Source organism: Mus pahari, chromosome X (genome assembly GCF_900095145.1).
Source record: "Mus pahari chromosome X, PAHARI_EIJ_v1.1, whole genome shotgun sequence".
Classification (NCBI taxonomy): Eukaryota; Metazoa; Chordata; class Mammalia; order Rodentia; family Muridae; genus Mus; species Mus pahari.
In genome coordinates this window covers 138,185,473-138,213,208 of record NC_034613.1, presented here as the reverse complement: position 1 = coordinate 138,213,208, position 27,736 = coordinate 138,185,473, and the positions used below count along the sequence as shown (strand labels likewise).

Below are 27,736 nucleotides of genomic sequence, written 5' to 3'. Positions count from 1 at the left end.
AACACAAAGAGCAAACAAAAAGCGATGCTGCTTTATTCAAAAGGATTCTCCCAGCATTTTTAGCTGGCAGTTTATCTGGTGGCTTCCTCTCTTCCCCTCTTCTGGGTGTCTCCCATCATCTGCTTGCAGAAGAGTCCTTAGCCAGAATCTCCAGTCCTTTTCTTTCTTTTTTTTTTTTTTTTGCCTTTCAGCTGTAGAGAAGTAAAGAGACACTTACAGATGTGAGTGACTGGGATGGTGGCCGTCTCCCGGTAGCTTTTGGTCTGCTTGTGGTTGGGTGGCTGAGTTTCTCAGTAGACGTTATCACAGAGTCAAAACCTTCTAAGTCTAAAACAAAATGAAACATGTTTTTAAAAAGAAAGGAAGAAAGACAAAGGGTTCTTATAGTATGATATACACGTTTCTTTCCCTTAATAAGCATCCTGTCAATCTAGAGTATGCTTTGCCTTTTACAAAGGCCATTAATACCCTTGGGTCATTCAATAAAGGAGTAGAATGGAACGCAATAACCATTTTCTCTCAGCTTAGCAAGCTTAGTATGCTAGCAAGCAAGAGAAAACACAGCTCTTGCCTTTTTCCCTTCAACAGTCACATTCATAAAACCTTCAAAAGGTACAGAACAGGAATTAAAGGAGGGTTCTTCTCTCTTTCACAAATCTAACCATTTTAGTAGACAGAACAATCTTGAGGTCTCAACACAAAAGATAGTTAGCGCAAGGTATAACAGCCACGGTGGTGTGAATACTAGCTGCTGTTGGTTCTAAATAGATAAGATGTCAGAGCTGCCTCATCTGGACTACAATGGTTAGGCCATCAGGCGTCACCCCTTTAGACAAAGCTCCTAGGCAAGGGGATGAGGCTCAGATATCTTACTGAGTCCAACTCTGTTCTATTTCCAGAATCATCATTCGGTGGTGACATTATCATCAGCAGTCATCTATCTGTCCACCCATCCTTTCATTCCATATTTAAATATCTGAAATATACCACATTTTTTAAAAAAAAGTAAGCTATGGCCTCTGCACCACTGGGCCTCTCTGCAGCACTGAGCCTGTGCAGCAGTGGGATTCTTGGCAAGAACTATCACTCCGGACAACTGTTATTGAACTCGGTGCCACGCAGGGTAAAAGTTACTAAGATGACACCAGCAAATATGCTTGTATCATAGTGATGGACAATCAGATAAACGGAAAGTCACATATGTCCTCATGTGTCAGGAGGAAAGCCTCTGCCTTTACTTTGACCGTCAGTAAGTGATCAGGGCAAAGGGGTCCTGGTATTTTACAGCCTTCGGGGATTTCCAAACCAAGTGTGATTGAAATGAGAGGCTCGGAGGAATGAGCAGTGGGAAGGGACTGAGGACCATTATTGCCTCGATGAGAGCAACACCTTCAGGGATCATAAAGAGAGAATGAATCAGCAGAGTTTTGAGGACACAGTCAGGAGCCCATCAGCATCTAGCACCTGAGAGGAGCTCATAAAAGGTCTTACTTCTCCAGCTGACTCAGCAGGGAACCAGCAGGCTCCTGGGCTAAGGGAAGGCACAGATGCACACTGCTGGAACATATTTGTCCAGAGGTGGCTGACTGGACTGGCCCCTTAAGGAGCTTTTCCTTTAGATAATAATACGATTATCTTAACAGGTTCCTCTCTGGGCTCTACCACAGAACTTAATGCTACAAAGTATGTGTTGTCTGAAATAGAAATTCCCTACTACACTGCTGGATTGATGTGAAAAAAAAAGGCATTATGTGATATTAACATATCAAATCATCTTTTTAAAATCAGTTTTCCTCCAGAAACAAAAGTAAGACACATTTCACACAGATTTTTATATGAAAGCAAAAAGAAAGCCAATGATAATCTCACCACATTGAGACAACCACTGTTAGTATTTCAGTATATTTTCCTCCAGGCTTTTTGAAAATAAGACATTATAACTCATGTTATATATCATATTGTACTCTGCTTATTTCATTTAACCTTGGATGTCATGTCTCTAAACATTCTTCATACTTTATATAATCTTTGGTGGTGCTGCAATTCATCATTTATTCTATTTCCTACTATTGGATAATTTGTCTTCAAATCCTTCCTCCTCCTATTTGTTGCTATTATAGAAAAACTCCACACAAACATCCCCAGTATGCGCTCCATGGGCAATGCTTTCAGCAGGTTAGCCAAGAAGATGCTGGGCTGCTCTGGAAAAAGAGAATGGAGCCTCAGACTCCAAACTACAGGGCAGTTTACTCGTGGGTGTGAGAGGTGGCTGGAGAGGGCAGAAGGCACAATGAAGGACAGAGGGAGCAGAGCAAGGAAACAAAACAGAGGCACGGATGCTGAGCAGACAGCAAGGAGAGGGAGTGAAAGAGAAGGAACAAGCCATTGCCAAGGGCCCTGGCTGGGAGCTCCCGGGACTGAGCTACCCAATGTATATCATCACCTTGTCCAGGAAACCAAAACAAGCTCTGGAGGCAAAACCTGAGCAGGGTGAAGTGATTAAGGAACAATTAAAGGTCAATTGACCCCAGTTCTCTGCTGGATAGCTGGAGGTGATTCCAGTAGACAATTCTTTTATCAGAAGGGGGGGAGCAGGGAGAAGAGGAGAGAGAGATCAGAGAAGGAGAGAATGGGTAGGGTGAGCCAGCTAAGAGAGTGGGGGGAGGGGCAAACATACGCATGGAGGCCAAGAAGATGTTGCCTCCTACCTTATTTCTTGAGACAGGGTCTCTCTCGCTAAACCTGGAGATCACAGATTCAGCTAGTCTGGCAGGCTAACTGAGGCTCCTGTTTCTACCTCCCATGCTACACTGTTCCAGGGGATTCCCTGGGAGTACACAGCCTGCCAAGGCAAGTCGTAGAGAGTAAATGTCATCAGTAAAGTGGCTCCTCTAGCACCTGGTGAAGGAGTGTTAGCCTGACAAGCAAAAAGCTACAGAGATGTTGAAGCTCTTGCCAAAAGTATTTGGTTACAGGCTCAAAGAGTTGACAACAGATCAGACAGACACCCTTCGGGCTGGAAACAAGAGGTGGAGGTTCAGTGATGCAGCATGCAGAATGCAATAGGAGAGGGGTGCTGGAACTACAGCCAAAGATGGGCCACCTTGGGCTCACCATGGGATGGACATAGCATACAGATACAACTAAGTTCACACCAGGAAAAGGAGTCTATTTCTATTGCAGGTGCTTGAGGCCATGCTAAGAAACTAACTCATCCCTTCATAGATGGAGGGATTGGAGAGAGTCAATAGACCCCTGCCCCAAGATTCCCGCTCTGCCCGCATGCACCTCCCAGTCCACTGTATGGGATTCTGCTCTAATAACATACGACCTCCTATCTGGAGGAACTAGAGTATGTACAGAGCAAAAGATTAATCAAGGAGGGCTCCATCTACACAACTATAGAGGGTGAGATATTTTGGCAGCATGGCTTCTATAGGATCATTCATGCTTCTAGAAGTAACCCCTCATCCACGCTGTATAAGGCCAACCAACCCATTGGCCCCAAGTTGGATGCTATCAAGAATCATACTCCACTTTGCCTTTGGTGTCCTATCTGAGGGAGGGCACTTTTTTTTTCTTCATCTTTCCCAGGTAAAAGTTCATGTAACAGGCTCTGAGGTTCTTAGAATGACTTGGAAGCATGGCGTCCACTGCCTCGCAGGAAAGCAGGACCTTGTCCTCAATGTTTACCTCATTCCTAGGGTGGGGGAGGGACACGCTTGGTATTCTGTTGCGCTAAGAAGGAGAAAATGAGGGCTGGTGAGATGGCTCAGCAGGTAAGAGCACCCGACTGCTCTCCCAAAGGTGCAGAGTTCAAATCCCAGCAACCACATGGTGGCTCACAACCATCCTTAACGAGATCTGACTCCCTCTTCTGGGGCGTTTGAGGATAGTTACAGTATATTTACATATAATAAATAAATAAATCTTTAAAAAAAAAAGAAGGAGCAAATGAATGAATTAACTATCTCAAGGAACACTCCTACTAGAGAGGTAGCTCCTAGTGGGCTGCAGCATAGCAGCTGCAGGGCAGAAGGCAGCATTGTGTGCCATGGCAGCAACGAAGGAGCTTGGCTGCCTCCCTTAGCTCTATTGGCTGAGGTTTGTACTAAAAAGACTTAGGCATGTTGGAGCCTAGCCTTGCTCAGCAAGCATCTCCATGACAGATGGCCAAGAAGTCTGCCTCGTTTATGTCACTCATCAGTAAGAGGAGGGTCAGAGTCCCTCATGGAGAGCCACTTTTATCCCTCTTAATGCACATTTCAGCCAAGTTTCATTTTCTACAGTTTTAGCTTATAAAGAACATTCTTATGAATACTAATGGAACCAAACTACCACAAAGAAAGATATCCCAAAGATGAGGTTACTTGCTGCAAAGGGAACCTCAGGTTATCTTCATGTGTTTCCACAGACTGAAAACTGCCACATACTTCTGCTTTCTGATGGGGAAGGGGACACACTCTGCAATATTGTCACGTAAATTCTCAGTGGCCTAGGGTATGCTCCTCATGACTGTGGCCAGGGTAGCTATGATTAAGGAAAAATTTCCATGACTAACTCATTGTGGTGTGAAGAAAATGTCCCAATTTTCATGGCGGTTTTGAAGTGAATCAAGCTGAAACCTGATATGTGCTTTCTCAGCCTAGCTGGGAAATTTTTCCTCCAAATGAAAAAGGGTTTAAATGCCCATAAGCTAGTCCAAAATGATTAAGTTGGCTAGCACTGAGGTTGGGTTTTTTTTCCCTCTTTCTTTTTAAGTTTCATAAGGGTAAGAGGCTCTTGGCTTTTGAGACAACTGGAAGAGGAATCCTCTGTGGACATCCGTGGGTGATTTATATTGGACACGATGAAGTCAGCTTGGCAAGGGCTGAGCCTTTTTGTGGCACCAGGAACTGCCCATTTTCCATGAACTTCAGTCATGCCCTATTTAGCTCAATTAGAACATGGAGCCTCATATTCCATGGATGAGAGGAATGGTCCCAGTGACCACAGGTGACCTAAAAGCACATCCACTGGAAAACAGGAAAAATAGCCAAAAGTTGGAGACAGGTCAGCTGTTACTAACTGAGCTGTGCAGCCCATACATGGGATCCGTTTATTCACTACTGTGGCCTCTCAAGTTGCTCCCCACTTGACAATGGGAGTCTGCTAAGGTTTAAAGTGCCATCTCCTAGTATCTTTAGAAGCCATCCTATCTGCATCCCCCACTTACCATTAAGGCTGCTGGAACTCTGGCCTGGAATCCTGGTAAATGCATCTTTCACTTTAAGTCCTCTGCCATTCCACATATTGCCACCAGAGAAAAATGTACAAAGGGCCTGAGATTATCTGCCTGGCTCCCTCCTTCTGTGTTGTGGAGGCTCAATACCAATGACTTGGTCCCTTTTTAATTGGTCAGACTGTGCCTCAAGGCCTGGATTAGCTGCTCTCTCCCATTTATACATGACTCCCTTCTCAGTATTTAGCACCCTGCATTGACTTTCCATGTTGACTTATTGTGCTTTTTATCTGTTTTCCCAGGCCTAACATCATTCCTGGCTTGTGGATGAGTGTTCAATAAATGGTTGTTTAACCATTTGACAGACAACCTTGATAGCTGTGCTTTCCAGAGAGAGAAGGGGAGGGTGGAGGAAAGAAAGAAAGGAAGAAAGGGAGGAGGAAGGGGAGGGGACAGGGAAGGAGAATAAGAATGCATTATTTGAGCCTTTAGCTTCACAGGGTTATTCTTCCATAATGTGAGGGAGAGGTTATGTGATTATACTACACAGGTGGAATTTTGTTTTTATGTGCTATTGATGGAAGGTATAGGATTTGAGGACAGGAGCCTAAGAGCAAGGCTGGCAGTCTAAACTCCCTTCCTTGGTTTTACAAGGCTTAGACGGGAAAATGCCAAGCCCACAGGACTGCAGATGCTTTCTCTGCAATGAAACATCACAAGACATGGTGGGCAGAAGCAAATCTCACCCCACATCTCAGTCATTTGATGGCTGTTGGAAAAATCTGTGCAAATTACAAACAGGGGCCAATTTAAGAGGCTCAGATTAACACCTGTGGCAGCTGAGCCACCAATGGAACACTGAGCAGTGATTAACATCTGCATCTCTCCAGAATCCATAAGGATTAGCTGCTCTGTTGGCATTTATAATCCAGGTGTGAGGCTCCCATGCCACAGCTGCCAAGAGGAAACATGTTTTAAATCCATTTACCACTATCCCACCAACTCCATGGTTCATGCACAAACCCATTTGCTCCTCTGCCCACGCATATCTTCAGATATTTATAGGCAAAATGAAAGCCAGAGTCAGTCTCTCCCTATCTATGAACCTACAACCAGTAGGTAGAAGGTGGGGTTACCACAAGCCAAATAAATGCTACATGCAGTCTGAGAGCTGAGTGTCACCTCTTCCCTGCTTGCTCTAACATACATGTTCAGCTCAATGGCTTCCGTGGATGTAGCAAAGGTTATGATAGAAGTCTGTTTGCTATAAAAGATGCCTTTGTGACCCCAAATTTGTAATGTTGAGGATGAGAGGATCTCTCTACACAGCAAAGACAGAGACACTTAAGGCACCAAGCTAGATGTAGACTAGAAATATCCTGCCTATAGATGAGAAGTGATAGAAATACCTGGAGAGGAATTCTGGGTCTAGCTGCAAATCCAATATGGCAAGGAGGTGCTGTGAATCTTTTCCAAGCTTAGGGGTGAAAATGACTGACTACTGTACACATATATGAAATTCACAAATAAATAAGGGAAACCAGTACTAGTCTAAAAACAACAATAAAAAACTAATCTCATTTTAGGTCCAAGGTTTTATGAGTGGGTTGGTGTCCTTGTCCCTCTACTAGGTTTCTTGATCCTGCTTGGCTATAGGAAGCAGCCACTTTAGGCTCCACATCCCCCACAAGAAGGGGAGGGTGGGATGGAAAGCAACTGTGTGAGGGGGGACTGGGAGTGGGGGGGGAAATTCTATCAGGATGTAAAAATGAATGAATGAATAAATAAATAAATAAGGAAAAAATCTAATCATAACTAGAAGGGTTGCCAAAGCCAGGAGTGCCCTATCAGGGGTGTACAGGTGGAATGAGTACCTTGTTTGTAATGTGAACCAGAAACAGTAAAGGTCTGTAAATGGAACCAGTTAGTTAATAGCCCTTTGAAGGACCAAGTGGAATCCCATCATTGGTCTACTTTCTATAGGACTTAAAGATGCCTTTTGAAATGAGTGCCAGTGGTCAGGCTGACCTGGTTTATTCCATGATGCCCTATGCTACGAGCTGGAAGAGCTGGAAGGGGAGGTACTTGGGAAAGGCTCAGAGTGAGGCAGGGGAGGGCCAGGCCTAGATTAGTTCTTTGCAATTAAACACATCCTCAGAAGCGCCAGGCAGGCAGCAATGTAAATGCTTAAGTGTGGGCTGAGGGGAAATCTAGCAGACATAGGCAGTACAGCCTCTTTTGCTTTGTGGACTAGAATATTTGACCCTCAGAGCAACCTCTTTTCTTTTTGGCACACATTGAGAAATGAACGCATAGTGCTTCTCAAAGACCCATGATAGCAATGTCTATTTGATCTTGACTCGTGACCCTAAATGAGAGCCAGAGTGGCACACATATGCATGTGCACCCCATATTGTCCCACATACTATTTAACTGAGTGAAAACAACAGCACCTGCCAGTCTTTGGCTCGGGTAATACCAAACACATTCATGGTCCTGAAGGATGTCTGAAGGTTACTGCCAAGGTGTCAGGATGAGCAAGCTGTGCCTCTCAGATGAAAGTTCTCATGTCTGAGCAACAAACCCCAAGAAAGCTGGGAGGTGTGGTTCAATGTTCACACCTAACTCTCAGCCAGGAGACTACCTAGAAGTCTCCAAATGTCAGTCATGGAGTTGTCTATGGCAGGACACTATATCCCGTGATATATGTGGAAATTCCTTGAAGACCTGAAATGCTATAATGACTAATAACTGGTGCTGCAGTTCTGAAGGAATCTTAATGTGAATGTATACAGTAGGAAGTCTTTAGTAGATAGGGGATTGAAAGGCCAATGGTTCAAAGCCAAATGATCTAAGTCTTTTCTCAGACTCTGCCTACAAAAGCTTTAAAAGATGATTTCTTATAGGAAAAGGTAGATATTGCAAAACGAGGCAAGAATTTAATCACTTACTAGCCAAAGATACAAAAAAAAAGAATTGTGTTAAAGGTCACTATTAAGTTGCTTTATGTATGCCTTGCATAGGTTTACTATAGAGATTTAGAATCTAATACTGATTAAATTTGATGTCTGTTTTATTGAATATTTTAGACATTAGATATTAAATCAACAGACAATAATATCGAATCTCAAAAATAATGTTTCTCTCTATGTAAAAACAGGGTGTCAATTGTATCACTTTTTCTAGTCATAACTTGTCACAAGCCTGAGAGAGAGAAAGAGAGAACATACAGGAATGCTTTCTTTGTCTCTCTGTCTCAGTATCTTTCTCTCTCTCTTCCTCCCTCCCACTTACCTCTCTTCCTCTCTCCCTTCCCTTGTAACCACATTACTGGTTGATGTTTAAATACAGTATTCTAGTATTTATTTACTTTTTTGTGTGTAGATAGCCACCAGCTTCCAAAAGCTCTGAAATTGCTTTTAAAATACATTTTATGGAGATTCTCAGGAAAATTGGGAGACTCTAAGAAATGCAAGGCTACATTTGAGGTATGTGTGTCTGTGTGTGTGTGTGTGTGTAGGGGGGTGTTGCCTCCTTAGTCCAGTTCCCAGTTTCCCATTCAGCTTCTCGATGACCTCTGTGATACTGATATGTGAGATGGTGTCATTCCTGGTCATTTATGTGATTGTCCTATATACTGTAGGATATTCACTGGCGCTCCTGGCCTTTACTCATGACAAGTAAGAATCACTTCTACTCCTGTGACATGACAAAAAAGTCCCCAGACACCACTACCACTTGTCCTTTGGCTAGAACAGTTTTGATCATTCGTATAGATAAACTTCATGGAAATTTGGGCTCCTAGCTGCTTCTTCCTAGCCAGCTAGTTAACTTTGCCAAAACACTTGGCCATCTCTATTCACTATTTCTTTGCTCTGAAACCACATAATCACCATATTGTTCCTCAGGGCTGCTGATGAGAAAAATATGTAAGACAGGTGGTAGGCACTCAGCACCTGCCATTTCCTTCTCTCCTCCTGCTTGCTTACTCCCACGGCTGTAATTTCAACACTAGATAGAAGGGAGAACAAGAAAGAAAAGGTCTACCCTCCATCCGTACTTGAGGAATGAGTGTAGCAACACCTTTATACACATATAGATCTATATTTCCCTAGAGGCAACCACCTGCACTGCACCTCAGAGAGGAATGAAGGACAGTAAGGACATGCTTTATTTCATGCGGAAAAACGTGCAGATTTCACTGCCTAAGAGAATGACTTCCCCATCCCCCAAACCCTGTAGAGGGTTTTAGGGGAGATTTCAAGAAAGCTCAAAAACAGTTCTATGTCAATAGATTGGTTGACACGTAAGTCAGAAGCCCCGGAACAGTACTGTTGGTATTGTTCGACATAGTTGGTTATTTTTAAAAGTATGGAAGAGAGACATTTCTAACACAATACTTACACATGGGTAGTATGTATTTGTTTTTGTACATATGTCTATGTTCATGTGTGTGCATGTGTGTGGAGGCCAAAGGACAACCTTGAAATCTTGGGTGCTGTTCCTCAGGATCTGCCTAGCTTTTGAAGCTTTGGAGACAGGGACTCTTACTGGCCTGGAACTCACTGAAAAGACTAGACTGGCTAGCCAGTGAAGCAGCAGATCCACCCCTCTTTCTCCACCTCCCCTGGGCTGAAGTTACAAGCACATGGTACCACATTTTAAAAACATGGGTCCTTCAGATTAAACTCAGGTCCTATAACTTTAAAAAAAATACTGGGATTTTAATGCAAATCAATTCACTTCTTTTTAACAGCTTTACTGAAGTATAAATTATAAACCATAAAGCTATCCATTTTAATTACACAACAATAATTTGTAGTAAATTTTCAGAGCTATACATCATTGAGTTTTCAAGTGTTTCCAACTGATCCCAAGATTGATTGGCTTTTAACAGTATTCCTAACACATAGGAAAATACTTTTCCATTCCCTGGTCCAAATGAAGCATAGTCACCAGGCATCCATGAGAGATTCATCCAAGAACAATCTGAGGATAAGTTGAAGTTAGCCTTCAAATCCTTTTAATCAAGTCTGCTGACTTGAAAGTCTGCAACTCTTAGCCCCCTTATTGACTACGATGTGATGTGTCTGGTGGGTCAAACTCAAGACCAAGAGAAAAATGTCACCTTCCTTAAGTGGAGGGTGGTGATGGCATAAAGGAGTGACAACCAGAAGCTTAAGTGGATTTGAACAGAATAGAATGAAAACAAAGATGTCAAGCAACTGGGAAGGAATGAATGATAATTGCTCAAAGTCAATTCATTGAAGCTCGGTGGCTTAGTTCATAGGTTGCTTCCCATCTGGAGGTCCATTGCTATGTGCTTCAGAAGGAAAATAACTGAAAAATCTCCTGATTGTATTGAAGTGTAACAATAAATCTCACCATGCAGTGGGAGCTACAATATAAGGAATAATAAAAGTAAACGTTATGGCACTTCACTTCATGGCCTATAATCTCCCATTCAATCAGAACAGAGACTCGCCCATCACCAAGAGAGAACTGGACAATTTAATTTTCGTTTCTATTCATGCACAAGCCTGTGTTGGAGCGCTTCCATATTTTCTATTATGCTATTTGAAAAATGGCTGCATAGTTTGATACAAACAATATCTCAATCTGACATCAACAGCTTAGTTTTGGACCAATTGATTTCATTCTAAATTATCGTTGGCTGACAGATGCTGAGAGCTGCCCACACAAGATCTGAAAAAGCCATGTTCTCTAATTTAATATTATAATAATTTTAAATTACAGCTTTATTAAGAGGAAACAGATTTATTTATAGCGAACACTGATGGTTTCTAATGATGTTCAGGGCTGCATTATGCTATTCACTGTAGCCCACATTTGGACAGCTTCAATTGTTAGAATCACTAACAAAAAAAACATTCTGGTACAAATAATGTCCTCCTTGGTTCAAAGCAATGGAATCCTTTGAAAAAGCAGTCCCAGAGAGAGCCACCCTCCTCTGCAATCTCCTTTTCTCCTTGACCAATCTACCTGCAAAGAGCATTTCTGTCTTTGGACTTAAAGACATTCTGCTTAAAAATCTGCTTCTTCCCTGGCTTCTGTAAAGTGACAAGATTCTCTTTTGTCCTCCTTGAATGTGGATTTTGTCAGGGTATGTTCTTCACCCCTAGGTGTATCTCACCCCTTTTAAATCTCTTTATGGTGTGGCAGGGTGGTAGGTGTTCCTACTGTGTGCATGCACAAGCATACATGCATGAGGATTTAGGTGGGTGCACACACTGCATGACACATAGGAAGGTTAGAGGATAACTTTGTGTGCTGGTCCTTGCCATCACAGTCTACTCTGTTTTAGGCACGATCTCATATAGGTCAGTGTCTACAAAAGCAGCTTCAACTTCAGGGGATTCTCCTGTCTTCGTCTCCCATCTTGCTGGAGGAGCACTAGGATTACAGATGTTTGCTAGTATGTCCATTATGTGGGTTCACTCAGGTCCTCTTTACCCAGAGGCATTTCTTCAGCACCCCATTTAAACTATTTCTGATCTCCTTTCTTTATGGTAAAATTTGACTTTATCTTCCTAGCCCAGAAGATACCTCTAAGAAAACAATATTAATATAAACATTTCTATGTTTTGCTGACCAACAAGTATTATGACCTAATTCTGGGAGACAAGGTAAGGAAGTCACTAAGCCAGGGAAGCTAGCTATCCAGGCCAGAGACAACAGCTCCAGCACTCAGGCTTGGAGCCACCAATCCCACATTCCCTTTCCCAGCAGTGCTTATGCAAAATTCAACCTCTACCTCTAATCCCCGCCTATCTCTAAATCCTTGATCCTCTGCTCTCAGACTCCAGCCAGCACTGACATGGGGCATCTGGACAAATCTCAAAGCCAATGTGCTTAACTAAACCCATCCAATTTATTGCCATCTAGCTTTCCTGTATCTGATTGGTCCCATCAAGCTCTTCAGCATTTCGTTATACTAATTTTGAAGTTTGATATAGCACTTCAGTGTTCCCATCAATGGCTTCTACTGTCTCTTCAATAAATTACAAATCCACCCCCCATACTCAATTTGAACCCTGCTTATATTTCCAAGTCAATTCCTCCACTCAGCATAAACATTCTACTACAGTCAGGCTGCTTCTATCTAAGCTTTCAGCACTTCCCCATGTGATTTCCCTGCCTGCCCCACCTCCGCCTAAGCAAAGCCAAGATAACTCTGTGCTCTTTTGTAGAGCTTGTCTTGTGCCTGCTGCCACAAAGGAACATCCTGGTCAGTATTATGTTCTACTACTTTGTTGTCACTCATACCTCAAGGGTCATCTCATTTGTTATCCAGTATCTTCTAAGTCCACAGAAGCAGACATGTGTATAAGGGTGTTTGGGTTGTGAATATTCCAGTATTTCCTGGTTGGTAACATAGCTGCCCAGCAGCATTTCTTTTTCTTTTTATTATTATTTTCTTTATTTACATTTCAAATGCTATCCCAAAAGTTCCCTATACGCCCCCCTCCTCCGCCCCTGCTCCCCTACCCACCCACTCCCACTACTTGGCCCTGGCCTTCCCCTGTGCTGGGTCATATAAAGTTTACAAGACCAAGGGACCTCTCTTCCCAATGATGGCCGATTAGGCCATCTTCTGCTACATACGCAGCTAGAGACACGAGCTCTGGGGGTACTGGTTAGTTCGTATTGTTGTTCCTCCTACGGGGTTGCAGCCCCCTACAGCTCCTTGGGTACTTTCTCTAGCTTCTCCATTGGGGGCCCTGTGTTCCATCCAATAGCTGACTGTGAGCATCCACTTCTGTGTTTGCCAGGCACTGGCATAGCCTCACAAGAGGCTGCTATATCAGGGTCCCTTCAGCAGAATCTTGCTGGCATGTGCATTAGTATCTGGGTTTGGTGGCTGATGATGGGAAGGATTCCCGGGTGGGATAGTCTCTGGATAGTTCATCGTTTCATTTTAGCTCTAAATTTTCTCTCTGTACCTATATCCTTTCNTGGGTNTTTTGTTNCTTATTCTAAGGAGGAATGAAGTTTCCACACGATGGTCTTCCTTCTTGGTTTTCTTGTGTTTTGCAAAATNTATCTTGGGTATTCTAAGTTTCTGGGCTAATATCTGCTTATCAGTGAGTGCATATCTAGTGACTTCTTTTGTGATTAGGTTACCTCACTAAGGATGATATCCTCCAGATACATCCATAACAGCAGCATTTCTTAAAAGTCAAAGAACCTACACCTTGGGTTATTAACTTGTGTATTGATACTCTTCAGCACCATCTCTCCGGGTTTCTAAATACAACTAGGACTTAGTTTCCACAGTAGGAAAAGCACTTGGAGGAATTCTTCTCCTACCCATGCCACCAATATTTCTCAACTAGATTAGAAAATGTGCTAGTCATACATCTTCAGTAGCCATCCTAGACAACTCCAGACCCAGCGAAAGCAAGAGTCGAAGGCCTGTGCTCTTCAAAAAGCCAGATACTTAGCACTATGTATTCTAGAGAAAGAAAAACACTTTATATTCCTGTGTGAGGTCCCACAAAAGACCTTTACCAGTATTCCACCAATCAGTTGTTCTAGCTGAAAACACAGACTGAATTCCAAAGTGTGGTGGGAGAACCATAATTTAGTTTAGCCTTTCAATCAGTATTCACTGCTCTGATCGTTCCTGTTCTTTAACCCAATGAAAACCCAGAGCTAGTCAGTTTTAACCGTCAGGTTATGCTTCATGACAGATTCTCAAAGGCTGGATAAGGTCAGAAGCCAACTTCTGGAAGTGATGAATGTATTTTTGGTATTTACGGTCACAACCAAGTATCCTACACACAAGGCCTCACAAGGTCAGGTCAGAGACTTCAGGTCAGCAGTTTGCAAAGATGTTATCCTATTAGCAGATTCAGGAAAAAAAAACAAACAACACAATCAGTGTCCAACCTTGAGGGTCACATCAGGTGGGCTCATGTCAGGCATTCTGCTGCTCTTCTAAGGGCCTGTTGTTGGGCATTTGTTTCTAAATTAAGTGGCAAACACAGATGATTATGGAAATCTATCTTCTATGTCAAATCAATCCCATTAATAACTGCCAGATGTTGGGAGTGAGTGGATTGGAGGATGGTGGGTGTGGCTAGAAATGAGCAACACAGCCTGACATGGTGGCTTGTAATCCTCGAATTTGGGAAGTGAAGGCAGGAGTATTGTGAGTTTGAGACAATAATAATTACACTTACTAATATATTAGTAGTGTTACATTATTATAGTAAGTTCTAGGCTACCCCAGTGTGATGGTTAGTTGTAATTATCGATGGAAAAACATCTAGAATCTCCCGAGAAGAGTGTCTTAAGGGATTGGTTAGATCAGGTTGTCTTATGGCATATCTATGGGGGATTATCTTGATTACACTTGAGGTGGCACCCATCTCTAGGCAGGAGCTCCCGGACTGTATTATAGTAGAGAACACAAGCTACATTGATTCTCTTTGCTTTGCTCTTATTAGTGGATATGATTGGCTGCTTCAAGCTTCTTGTTGCCTTGGTTTCATCTCAATGGTGGACTGCAGCCCAGCACTGTGACCTAACCTTGTGACCCTTCTCCCCTAAGCTGATTTTTGCCAGGGTATTTTATCATAGCAAGTGGAAAGGAAAACCAGGATGCCAGGGCCCTATAAAGAGGCCCAATCTTTAAAAAAAAAAAGCAAAAAACAAAAGGGCTGAAACAAAATACATTTAGAAAAACAAAAACAAAGGAAAGAAAAAGAAATACGTAACATGAAGAATCCTGGTAGTGACAGAGATAGTATGAATCTTGACTATGTTAGCAGATACACACAGAATAAAATTGCAGAGAGACTTACACATAACACACATCCCAGTAAAACTGGGCAAAGTTGAATAAGACTAGTGAGATGCAATACATCAATGTCATAGAGCACGATATTCTTGATAGATGTTACAGCGATATGTGCAGGAGGAAAATATGTATCATTTCTAACTTCTGACTGTGAATCTGTAATGAACTCACAACCAAACATTAATTAAAATAAGGGCAATTTCAAAATGTAACTCTCTAAAGTAGAATGCAGGAGAACACTACATTATGACAATAGGTACAAATAAAAAGACACTGTACTTAAAAGAAAAAAAACATGTGGACTTGAGACTTAGCATCCTAAAAGGGTTGTTACCCAGATCACACTGCCAGCTGCCTCACATCCATCCAAATATACGCCCCAAGGACCTTTGACTTTCATTTACTCAGAGTGACTTTGCCCCCCCCCCCCCATTTATCACACAGTGCTGGTTTGACCTTGGGAAAAGCAAGTTCCTCCTGCTTTGTGGCAAGTGGCAATTACCATACACAAAAAGCTCATTTTAACTTAAAGTCAAAGTACTTAGTGCCATTTCTACAGTGAACCCTGACATTTTGCATTTGCACCCTTTTCCAGGCTGGAAAATACGAACTAAGTGCCTGTGCCTACTTCTACAACAACTTTCATTCATCATTGCTCTTCACTAGCACCTCTGAGGAATTTTGCTAAGGCCAGGGAGGCTAAAAACCAGGTACTTCGTTTTCAGGTAGAAATCAAATCATTTTCTTCCCTTGTCAAACAGTGACACTTAAAACTCAGCGGAGGCTGAGAGCCCAGCATTTCAGTGGCCACAATCGAGCCCATCACATTGCTTGAAGAGGCAAGCCAGGCCCAGCAGTTCTTTCCTAGCAATGCAAAGAGAAGCAGAACAAGGTAAGTCTTCACTCACCAATATCATTGCTGCGGTCTGAGAGGTCCTTATCCAGGATGCCAGAGAGTGCGCTGCCTGCCAAGTCAATCTTTGGACTGTCACCCCTACATTAAAAACACAAGTCCAGACATTTAATAATCAGTGTGTGTCCTTCTCATTCTGTCTACTTTCTTGCTGCTCACACATTAACGAGGGGAGAATGGCACTGGTACCTGTGCAGGGAGCCAAAGGGAGGCAGTGAGACCCAATGAGCTGTCCAGCCACAGGAGCTGTGGTATAAACTGGCCAGCAAACTGGATGTCCCTGTGTTCTGTACATATTTTCTAAGATGGCTATTTTAATAATGACCCTTTGCCAGTGTACTTCTAGCCACAAACCCTCCTGCTGTCTCCACAGGATGCAACACAGGCCTGTTCCTGCCCCATGGCCAAATAAGCACTGGCAAACCGGCTGCTTCCCTTTTAAGGAACACAGAATTTAGCCAATGCTTCTTGTCAAAGGTCAGCTACTTTTAACCTTGAGAAAAAGGTTCTCTGGCCTTGGGGCTGAGGCATCAGCCAGGTTGTTGACAGGCACAAGGTGTCAAGTTGAAATCTGGCAGCCCGAAGGCTGGCACTGGGGCACATGTCTATAAAATTAGATAGCTTCTGGGTGGTCATGCCCAGCCCCAACACTATGCCCATTATGACATGAGTGACTCTCAGATATGGGCTGGAAGAAGTCCACATATGGGATGGGAATAAGTTTCCAAGCTAAGGAAAGAAGGTTTCTTTGTATACCAGCCTAAGATCCCTCCATATTTTCCCCAAAAGGCAGTGCTTTGGTTCTGTTAGGGAGATGAGTCCTAAATAAGGTTATTCAAGAGCTGATCCTCACCATGGCATGAGAAAGCTGAACAGTTATTCCTATCAAATCAATAGATATAGTCCATCTCATAGCTTTTGAAAGTCACCATGGCCCAAAGTCAATCTTTACTAGGAACAAATTTATTCTCCCAAACATTTGTCTGGTGCCTACTCTGCTAAGAGTATGGGAAGGGCTAAAGTAGGGAGGAACTACTCTGGAAAGGCTCGCAGTATGGATGGGATAGACATACAGACCACTGCAGGTCCACAAGACATGATAACTACATGTTATAGTCCTGAGGACGGCAGGGGATTCTACAGGGTACATAGACATGAAACACTGTAGTTGGGTCTTGAGCATGCATGTGTGTAAGTTTATAATTATAAGCTGCTGTGCTAATTTAGCTTTGCTTACATATGTTTAGGGCTACACTCTTGGGATTGGCTAACTTATCAGGGGGCTCATCCCTGGAGAAGATAGATTTACCTTTTCCAAGCAACCCTCAATTGCCAGTAGCTCTTATTCTAGGAGTGAAACCCTGTGAGAATCCCCGCTCCCACACACATTGGCATACCGGAAGGTTGGCTGAAACAGATTCATGGATGGGGGTCGAGGTCCAGCTTTCTTTCTGAAGGGAAGCATTGGATCCAACTTTTTTCTTTCTTTTTTTGGATCCAACTTTCACATACTCCTCACTAGAGGGTAGATAGCTGAGAACTACTGGTATCAGGTTCCCTCTTCTGCTGTGCCTTTACTAAGGGTAATGTGTCATAAATGCTACATGTCATAAAGCCTGCTCTAGAGTGTACATTATGGGACTTGCTGGAAACATTGAGAGCTAGGTTATACCAGAAGATCAGGAAGAACATGATCTACTGAAGAGCTTAGAAGGGGAAATATCCCACAGTCATCTATAGGATAGAACACAGAGACCCCAATGGAGGAGCTAGAGAAAGTACCCAAGGAACTGAAGGGGTCTGCAACCCTATAGGTGGAACAACAATATGAACTAACCAGCACCCCCAGAGATCGTGTCTCTAGCCTCATATATAGCAGAAGATGGCCTAGTTAGCCATCATTGGGAAGAGAGGCCCCTTGGTCTTGCAAACTTTATATGACCCATACAGGGGAACGCCAGGGCCAAGAAGTGGGAGTGATTGGGCAGGGAGCAGGGCAGGGGGAGGGTATAGGGGACATTCGGGGTAGCATTTGAAATGTAAATGAAGAAAATATCTAATAAAATAATTTAAAAAAAAAACAAAAAAAAGGAAGGGGAAATATATTCATAGGTACGTGGACCTTTATTTACTTGCCCAACATCCTAAGGCTTTGCCTTCCCCAAACCAGGGTTCATCTCAGATTCCCTTTCTATATCCTCTTGACAACCAAAACTCAGGGTCCTCAAGGCCTCAGGCAGATACCAAGCCATTTGGTGTGGGGGCACGGAGGGGATGTATTTTCAAAACTTCTGATTATCAGGACCTCAGCATCCACTCTTGAAAGTATAGTCAACTTTCCACGAGTTCTGCACACACAGATTCAATTAACTGTGAACTTTATAGCACAACAATAAAATCCCAGTTATCAGGCATTTCTCAAAAGGATATACACATGGCCAGTAGGTACACAAAAAACTGTTCAATGTCACTTATAATCAGGATAATGCCTACAACTGCAATGCTTTGTCACCTTACACTAGTTAGAATTGCTAGAACCAAAAAGAAAACAACTGGCAATGGTACTACATATCTATAATTTTATTACCTTGAAGGTGGAGGCAGGAGGATTACTAGGGGGATTAAACCATTTCAGTATAAGAGGGTGACTGGGAGGGGGCAGTGAGTGGGATGTAAAGTGAATAAGTACAATAATAAAATAAAAATTTAAAAATTTAGTACAACCTAGGCTACAATAGAGAGAGACCCCTTCCTCAAGAAAAAATGGGGGCTGGAAAGATGGGTCAAAGACACTTGTAATGATATCCTACTTACCTGGGTTTAATCCTGTGATACCACATAAAGGTAGAAAGAAAGAGTAACTGCATGAATTTGTCCTTTGAGCTCCATACACCCCCACACGAATATTTTTTAAAGAACAAAAATTAATGCTGATCTCAAAAAGAGAGAGAGAAAGAAAGAAAGAAAGAAAGAAAGAAAGAAAGAAAGAAAGAAAGAAAGAAAGGAAAATGAAGGAAAGCAAATTGAACAGTGATCATCAAAGACTGAGGAGAGTACAGAGAAAAGAGAACTAGGAAGATGGTAAATCAAGAGCCACAGATGGACATAGGACTTCTGATGCTTCATGGTATGACTAGAAAATAATTGGTGGTTGACAGCAACTAATTGAATGTTTCAAAGCAGCTAACAGGTTTTGAATATCTCCAACATAAACAAATAATACACATCTGAGGTGGCAGATATGTCAATTATCCTGATAGGATCAACACACATTAGATATATGTACTGAAATGTCACACTATACTCATAAATACATACAACTATTTTTCAATAAAAAAATTTGTGCTGGGGCTATAAAGCTGTATACTAGGTAAGCCAGTTCTTGCCTAACACATGCAAAGCCCTGAGTTCAATGGATAGTATTGTAAGAAATAGAGTTGTATTTTTAAAAAGAAACAAGGAGCCTACAAAGATAGTTATGGGGTTGTATTGTTCTTTGCAGAGGACCTGAGTTCAGTTCCCAGCACCCATGCTGGGTGGCTCATAATGACATGGAATGCAAACACCAGGAAATCTGACACCCTCTTCTAGTCACTGTCAGCATCTACACTCATATGTGTGTGCACAGGTATGTTTGTGTGTGGGCACACAGATTAAAAAATATATTTAAAATAAAAAGAAATGAAAATACTTAGGGGAGTGTTACCTGTTGAACCCAGATTTTTCTTATCAGCATTCCTTAAAGAATACAATATAAGAAGTTTAACAGGAAAGAGGCCCAAGTGAGGATGCTTTGATTCCACTTAGAAAAGGAAACAGAATAATCATGAGAGGCAGAGGGAGGGAGGGATCTGGGTGGGAGAGGGGAGAGAGGGGGGAAAATGGAGAACAGGGGATGGACAGAAGTCCAGAGGGCCAGGAGAATGAATGGAAATATGCAGCTGCTGCAGGTGGGAGGTGTGGGACCCTCTAGAAAGACCCAGGATTCAATGAGGGTGAACTTAGCCAAAATGTCCAACAGTGGGGAGAGGGAAATTGAAGAGTATTGGTACAGAGACAGACACGTTGATCAATGGAATAGAATTGAAGACCCAGAAATAAAACAGCACACTTACGGTCACTTGATCTTTGACAAAGACGCCAAAAATATACAATGGAAAAAAGAAAGCATCTTCAATAAATGGTGCTGGTCTAACTGGCTGTCTGTATGTAGAAGAATGAAAATAGACCCATACTTGTCACCTTGTACAAAGCACAAGTCCAAGTGGATCAAGGACCTCAACATAAAACCAGATACACTGAATCTAATAGAAGAGAAAGTGAGAAAGAGCCTAGAACTCATTGGCACAGGGGGAAATTTCCTAAACAGAACTTCAATGGCTCATGCTCTAAGATCAACAATTGATAAATGGGATCTCATGAAACTAGAAAGCTTCTGCAAGGCAAAGGACATAGCCAATAAGACAAATAGGAAACCTACAGATTGGGAAAAAAGTCTTCACTAATACCACATCTGTTAGAGGGCTAATATCTGAAATATATAAACAACACAAGAAGCTAACCTCCAAAAACCCAAACAACCCAATCAAAAACTGGGGTACAGAACTTAAACAGAGAATTCACAACTGAAGAATCTCGAATGGCTGAGAAGCACCTAAAGAAATGTTCAAAGTCCTTAGTGATCAGAGAAATTCAAATAAAAAAGACCCTGAGATTCCACCTTACACCAATCAGAATGACTAAGATCAAAACCCCAGGTGACAACACATGTTGGAGAGGATGTGGAGAACTAGGAACACTCCTCCATTGCTCGAGGGATTGCAAGCTGGTACAACCACTCTGGAAATCAATCTGGCAGTTCCTCAGAAAATTGGAAATAGATCTACTTGAAGACCCAGCTATATCACTCTTGTATATATACCCAATAGATGCCCCACTATGCCACAGGGGCCCTGTGTTCCACTATGTTCATAGCGGCCTTATTTGTGATAGAAGCTGGAAACAACTTAAATGTCCCATGACAGAAGAATGGATACAGAAAATGTGGTTCATTTACACAATGGAATACTACTCAGTTATTAAGAATGAGGACATCCTGAGTTTTGCAGGCAAATGGATGGGACTGGAAAATATCATCCTGAGTGAGGTAACTTAGACTCGAAAGGATGTGCACTGTATGTACTCACTAATAAGTGGATGTTAGCCAAAAAAAAAAAAAAATCGTACAGAATACCCAAGATACAGTCACAGAACTCAAAAAGCTCAACAAGCTGAAGTGCCCAAGTGAGGATGCCTCATTCCCACTTGGGAGAAAAAAGAAAGCAATCACAAGTGTGGGGGGAGAGGGACCTGGGAGGAAAAGTGGACAGGGTGGTGGGGGAGTGGTGGTGAGAGGGGAACCTGATCTGGTATTGGGAGAGGGAAAAGGACTGAAGCCTTGAGGGCCAGCAGAAAGAACGGAAACAGGCAACCTCAGGAAATAGGAGGTTGAAGGGACCCTCCAAAGTGCACCAGAGATCTGGGAGGTGAGAGACTCTCAGGACTCAAAGGGAGGGATCTTAGATGAAATGCCCAACAGTAGGGAGAGGGAACTTATAGAGCCCACCTCCAGCAGGAAGACAGGACATCAAGTGAGGGGTTGGGGTTGCCATTCCACAGTCACAACTCTGACTCATAATTGTTCCTGTCTGAAAGATTTACAAGGATGGAAGTGGAGAGGATCCTGAGGAAAAGATGGTCCAGTGACAGGCCCANAGTGGGATCCAGCTCAAGGGGAGGTCCCAAGGCCTGACACTATTACTGAGGCTAGGGAGAGCTCACATGACTGTCCGCTGAAAGACCCACCGAGCAGCTGAAAGAGTCAGATGCAGATATTTGCACCTAACCAATGGCAGCTGGCCCCTGTTGTTGATTTAGGAAAGTCTGAAAAAAAACTGAGGAGGAGGGCAACCCTGTAGGAGGACCAGCATCTCAATTAATCTGGACCCCCAAGATCTCTCAAACACTGGATCACCAACCAGGCAGCATACACCAGCTGATATGAGGCCGCCAACACATATACAGCAGAGGACTTCTGGGTCTGTGTTCATTCAGTGATGATGCACCTAACCCTCAAGAGACTGGAGGCCTTAGGGAGTTTAGTTGTCCTTTCACACACACACACACACACACACACACACACACACACACACACACACACACCAGTGTGTGGGACCGGGTTACCAACTCACAGTCAAATTTTCTGACCCAGAATTGTTCCTGTCTAAAAGAAATGCAGGGGAAAAAAATGGAGCAGAGACTGAAGGAAGGGCTGTCCAGCGACCAGCCCAACTTGGGATTCATCTCATATTTCAGGCGGTGGGGGGGGAGGGGTTGGGGAAGGGAGACACCAAGGCCTGACACTATTACTGATGCTACAGACAGAAGCCTAGCATGGCTGTCCTCTGAGAGGCACTACCAGCAGCTGACTCAGACAGATGCAGATACTTACAGCCAACCATTGGGCTGATGTCAGGGACCTTTGTGGCTGAATTACGGAAAAGCTGGAAGAAGCTGAGGAGGAGGACAACCCTACAGGAAGACCAGCAGTCTCAACTGACCTGGACTTTTGGGAGCTCCCAGAGACTGAGCCACCAACCAGGCAGCATACACAAGCTGATCCGAGGACCCCGGCACATATACAGCAAAGAACTGCTGCGTCTGGCCTCAGTGGGAGAAAATGTGCCTAATCCTGGAGACACTTGAGGCCCCAGGGAAGGGGGATACCTGGGGAGGGGGGAGGGGAGAGCACCCTCTCAGAGGCAAAGGAGGAGAGGGAATGGGATGAGGAACTGTGGGAGGAGGAGCAGGCGAGGAGGGAGCAATGGATGGAATGTAAACAGATAAAATAATTAATTAAAAAAGAATACAATATAACACCATAGCAAGTTGTCTACACTGAAGCATTATTATAAGTAACTAATAAAGGCAATTCAAAGTACAGGGGGGCACTGAGTAAGTTATATACTAATATTATGTCAGTGTATTTAAAGAAATTGAGCACACTTGGCTTTTGGTATCCTGGAAGGGAGGCTTCTGAAAGCCACCAAGAGGCAGGATGCTTTGCCATTCTTGTGGGTAGCTGAGAGGTACATGAACGGGGGCGGGGGTGGTGGTGGAGCTGTTGACAACGTTTGCTTCTGCATTAATCACAGGGACCTCAAAACTTGGCTGCTTCAGAACAGGTGGTTTCATGATATCTCTTGATTAATGTTAAACTTAGAGCTGCTGTGCACTTCTTTTGAGTGAACACCAGAAGTTCATCAAATGAGAGCCCATCTTAAGGGACTGGAGATGACTCCATTGCCCATAATGTGCTCAGGATATCTTACTTCCCTGTTATTAGAAGCCTTGACCATTTTATTCTTTTATATACATTTGTTTTTCTTTTGGATCTAGCTTTCAGCATTTTAGTTTATTTTACATATTTGTGGGAAGCATGCATGAAGTGCCCATGGAGGTTGATGATATTGGGTATCTTCCTAGATAAATCACTTCCGATTTATTCATTTGTCCATTTATTCATTCATGTTTTTATTTGGAGAAAGGGTCTCACTATGTAGCCCTGAATGACCTGTAACTCACAGAGATGTGCTTGCCTCTGCCTCCTGAATGCTAGGATTAAAGGCATGTGCCACCATACCCAGCACCTCCCACTGAATCTGGAGCTCATCAATTCAGCTAAACTGATTAGCCAATGAGTTCCAGGGATTTACCAGTTTGTTTCCTTAGCACTGGAATTAAAGATACACACACCACTGCTCAGGTTTTACATGGGTTCTGGGGGTCTGGGCTCAGGCCCTCTTGCTTGCACACAGGCACTTTACTGAATGAGCAATAAATCACTGTAGTGATTTAAATTTTTAAAACATTTATTATCACATTATTACCATTCAAACCCAGCAACAATTGAAATATGATTGTAGGTATATTCCCTTACGATTTAAATTTTTTAAATTTGCCATACAACATATTTTGTCAAGTTCTTTCCTCTTCTCCAACTCCTCCCATCCCTTCTTTCCATACCCAATAAACTTACTTTAAAAAAAAACTTTATTTTTAAGTTGGAGATGTGGAAAATATGATCAAAGTATATGAAGAAAAACTTAATAAAATGAAATCAACACTTTTTACAAGCAAACAGTAATTGTTTATATTTAAACGGTGTAATGTGATGTCTTAATACCTGTACCCACACAGGCTGATCAAATCACCTATCACCTCAAATATTTATTATCTCTTTGTGGTAAAAACACTTAACCATCCTTTCTTTTAGTTGTTTTGAAATATACAACACATTATTGTTGATTATCATTACCATACTGTGTGGCAAATCACCAAGTCTTATTCCTCTTATCTAACTAAACGTCCCTTCTGACCAGTGTCTCCCTTGCCCATCCAGCACCCCACCCGTTGCTGGTAACCCTTTTCTACTCCTAAGAATGTGACACTTTCAAACTCCACATGGAAGTGAGATTGTACGCGATTTTTTTCTTTGCGTTCCCAACTTAGATATTTCACCTGACATACCATGAAATTTTGAAAAATACTCAGATCCTCTGAGGACTAGCACAGGATAAAATTAATTGTTTTAAGTTAAAACTAAAATTAAGTTTTAAGATTAACATATAGATTTTAAGTCTTTATGTGCATGAACGCCAGGTCTGAGTCACAGAAACAGTCTGTAATAAATGGGTTCCATGCACTGTTGTATTGTTTACAATGAAGAAAAACTGGAAAAAAAATTCCACCAATGGGATATTTAAGACCTAGGGAAACTTTTGAACAGACTGTGACATTTAATGGGCTTTTATGAGGCATTTAAATGACACTTATAAACAGGTTAATTCTGACCAGGATGAATGCTTTTATTACAATGTAGAGAGCAAAGGCAGGTGAAGTGATACACACAGCAATATGCATACACCCACATGCCTCCCTTAGGTGGTGGGAAGAGGAACTCTTTTTCTTAAGATTAGAAGAATATTTAATAATTATTATTTATTTAATTATTTTATTTAATTATTATTTTATTTAATTATTAATTTTATTTATTTAATTAAGAATATTTTATTATTATTATTATTATTATTATTATTATTATTATTTTGGTTTTTCGAGACAGGGTTTCTCTGTATAGCTGGCTGTCCTGGTATTCACTTTGTAAACCAGGCTGGCCTCGAACTCAGAAATCTGCCTGCCTCTGTCTCCCAAGTGCTGGGATTAAAGGCGTGCACCACCACCGCCCGGCTTCATTATAATTATTAAAACAGGATGTAAGGCTAATTATTAAGCAACAGGTAGTTGAATCTATTTACATTGTGGAGTTGTTTTTGTTGTTTTATTTTTTATTAAGAAGTCCACATGTGAGTATTACATGGACATCATTTCCCCTTCCCTCTTCTACTTTCTCTAACTCCTTCCATGTCCCCCTCTTGGTCCCTAATTTAAGCATTAGAAATGTTCAAAATTACAACAGGAGTCACAGGGAAGGTGGTCCTGTGAGTTGTCATCAAACTCTCAGACTTTTATCCTTTCCTATGCCTTCAAATCTCCATGTCTCAAGGTTTGGAATGATCTCCCTTCCTATTCCACTGGAATAAAAGTGACTCACCCTTTAGCATTCAGAGACCCATCTTTTGTTTTCTCTTGGTTCTTGCAGGCCACATCTCTATTCCTGCTCCCATCACAATATTTGATACTTAATGTATAAACCTAGAGATCCTTACTTATTATTCAAAAGAGAATTTTTAAATATTTATTTATATTTATGTGTGTATATATGTGTATAATTGTGGGATTAGCTACTGGATATGTGTGTATTCCCATAGAGGCCAGAAGATGGTGTAAGATCCTGTGGGGCTGGAGTGACAGGCAGTTCTGAGCTGTCTGACATGAGCACTGGGATTTGAACTTGGGTCCTTTGGAGGAGAAGTTGGTGGTTTTAAACCACTACGCCAGTTCTCCAGGCCTTATAGAAGAAAATCCTATCATGTCTTCCTCCTAGTATAATACTTCTACAACTATGAGATAAATGTCTATTGTTTATACTAGTCAGCCTATAGTATTTTGTTACAGTAACCTGAGAAAGTTAATACAGCATGAAGCCTAAAGAACAGAACACATTCTACCACAGAGGTCAGCAATGGGGAACTTTTGCTGTAAAGGTTATTTGGGGGGCTGGTGAGATGGCTCAGTGGGTAAGAGCACCCGACTGCTCTTCCGGAGGTCCGGAGTTCAAATCCCAGCAACCACATGGTGGCTCATAACCATCCGTAACAAGATCTGACTCCCTCTTCTGGAGTGTCTGAAGACAGCTACAGTGTACTTACATATAATGAATAAATAAATCTTTTAAAAAAAAGGTTATTTGGGGTTCATAACCGCTAGAAATATAGAGTAAATCACAAATGGAAAATACCAGTGCAAGTTGCATATAGTGACTAGAGGCTCTATCCCCAGTTTTAGGGCCTCCATTCTGATGGTTTGATAAAAAGAAAAAAAACACAATATTTATGTTCTAGTTGTCAGGGTGGCTTCTTTTCCAATGGCATTTGGTATATGTAGTGAACTCTTGCCAGGGAGGACTCTGCCTAAGGGGACAGATAGTATTATGTTTCTGAGATTCATCTGTAGGCTCTATAGGCTGAATCATGAGGAACCACCCCGAAGAAATAGAAACTAGCCATTCCCAAGTGACTCTTCCCCAGATTCTAGAACACAGACCACACTGGTATAAGGAGTCAGGGATACTGGCTCTTTCTTCCAATTGAGCTTTCTGATCCCTCATGCCAAGAGCTAGACACAGGCTTTAGTTGAAATGCTCTTCTATCTAGGGCCAGAAGCAAGCCTATTTTGAAAACACAGTAGGTGTAGTTTAAAAAAAGTTCTGATCCTTCCAAGTAGGGAAGCTGCAGCTGGTGTTTTGACAGTGCTCAGACTGTGGGTGTGTAAGCATTTTACAATGTCTATTTGTAAATGCCTTTCACTATATTTATAGCCTCTTTACAACAATGCTAATGAATTTCAGTTCTGAAAAATAGAAGAATTTCTGAAATTTACTGAAGCACATGTCTATAGTAGCTGACACCCAATGAGGATGTAGCTCTATGGTCTCCATTCTACCACAGTCTGTTCAATACAAGGATACCATTTTTTTCCAGAAAGGGTGTTACTGAACTCTAAAGAAGAAAAAAGATCCTACCCTTTCATCATTTATTGGCTCCTGTCAGAGTTTTTTCTTCTGTTACGTTTCTATTTCTACAACAATTAAATAGAAGAACACAGGAGAAGGTTGGCTATTCATAGCACCATCTACCCAAAGAACAAGGTCTGCCAGGCTCACGCTTCTTCCTCCTAAGTGTCCCTTGTGGAAGAGGGTACAGAAAGGTTGTAAGATTCAGAGGTGGTGGGTGACTATAGGAAACAGTGTTTTCCTGGCTTAGCAGAGCAGGCACATATGTGAACTCACAGCTGTTGTAATAATAATGTGTGAGACTCAAGCCAAACCAAATCCTAGCAAGGAGGGTTAGTTGGGCATGAAGCCCCACCCCTAGCTGAGCAGTTGCTGGCACTTGATGGCTTCTAGGAGAAGATGAATCAGCTTTCTTTAAGAGTGTGACCCCTCAAAAAAATAGAAAGAAAAAGAAAAACAAGCCAGGCAGACACCTTTAATCCCAGCACTCGGGAGGCAGAGGCAGGCGGATTTCTGAGTTCAAGTCCAGCCTGGTCTACAAAA

The 27,736-nt window shown here is 42.3% G+C and overlaps 1 protein-coding gene across 10 annotated transcripts in view; it reads right to left on the bottom strand.

Annotated features, from left to right (window-relative positions):
* The window catches only part of Sh3kbp1 (SH3 domain containing kinase binding protein 1), a 341,291-nt gene that overhangs the window by 14,771 nt on the left and 298,784 nt on the right, over nt 1–27,736 (bottom strand). For 8 of the 10 annotated variants that reach the window (XM_021188708.2, XM_029534111.1, XM_029534114.1 and 5 more), the window contains 2 exons: nt 15,956–16,041; nt 218–327 (listed from right to left, as the gene is read on the bottom strand). In XM_021188708.2, the coding sequence (XP_021044367.1) occupies nt 218–327; nt 15,956–16,041 (196 nt within the window). Of the gene's footprint in view, nt 1–217; nt 328–15,955; nt 16,042–16,149; nt 16,546–27,736 lie in introns of those variants that run through there. The other 2 variants (XM_021188713.1, XM_021188714.1) reach the window with 1 other exon arrangement.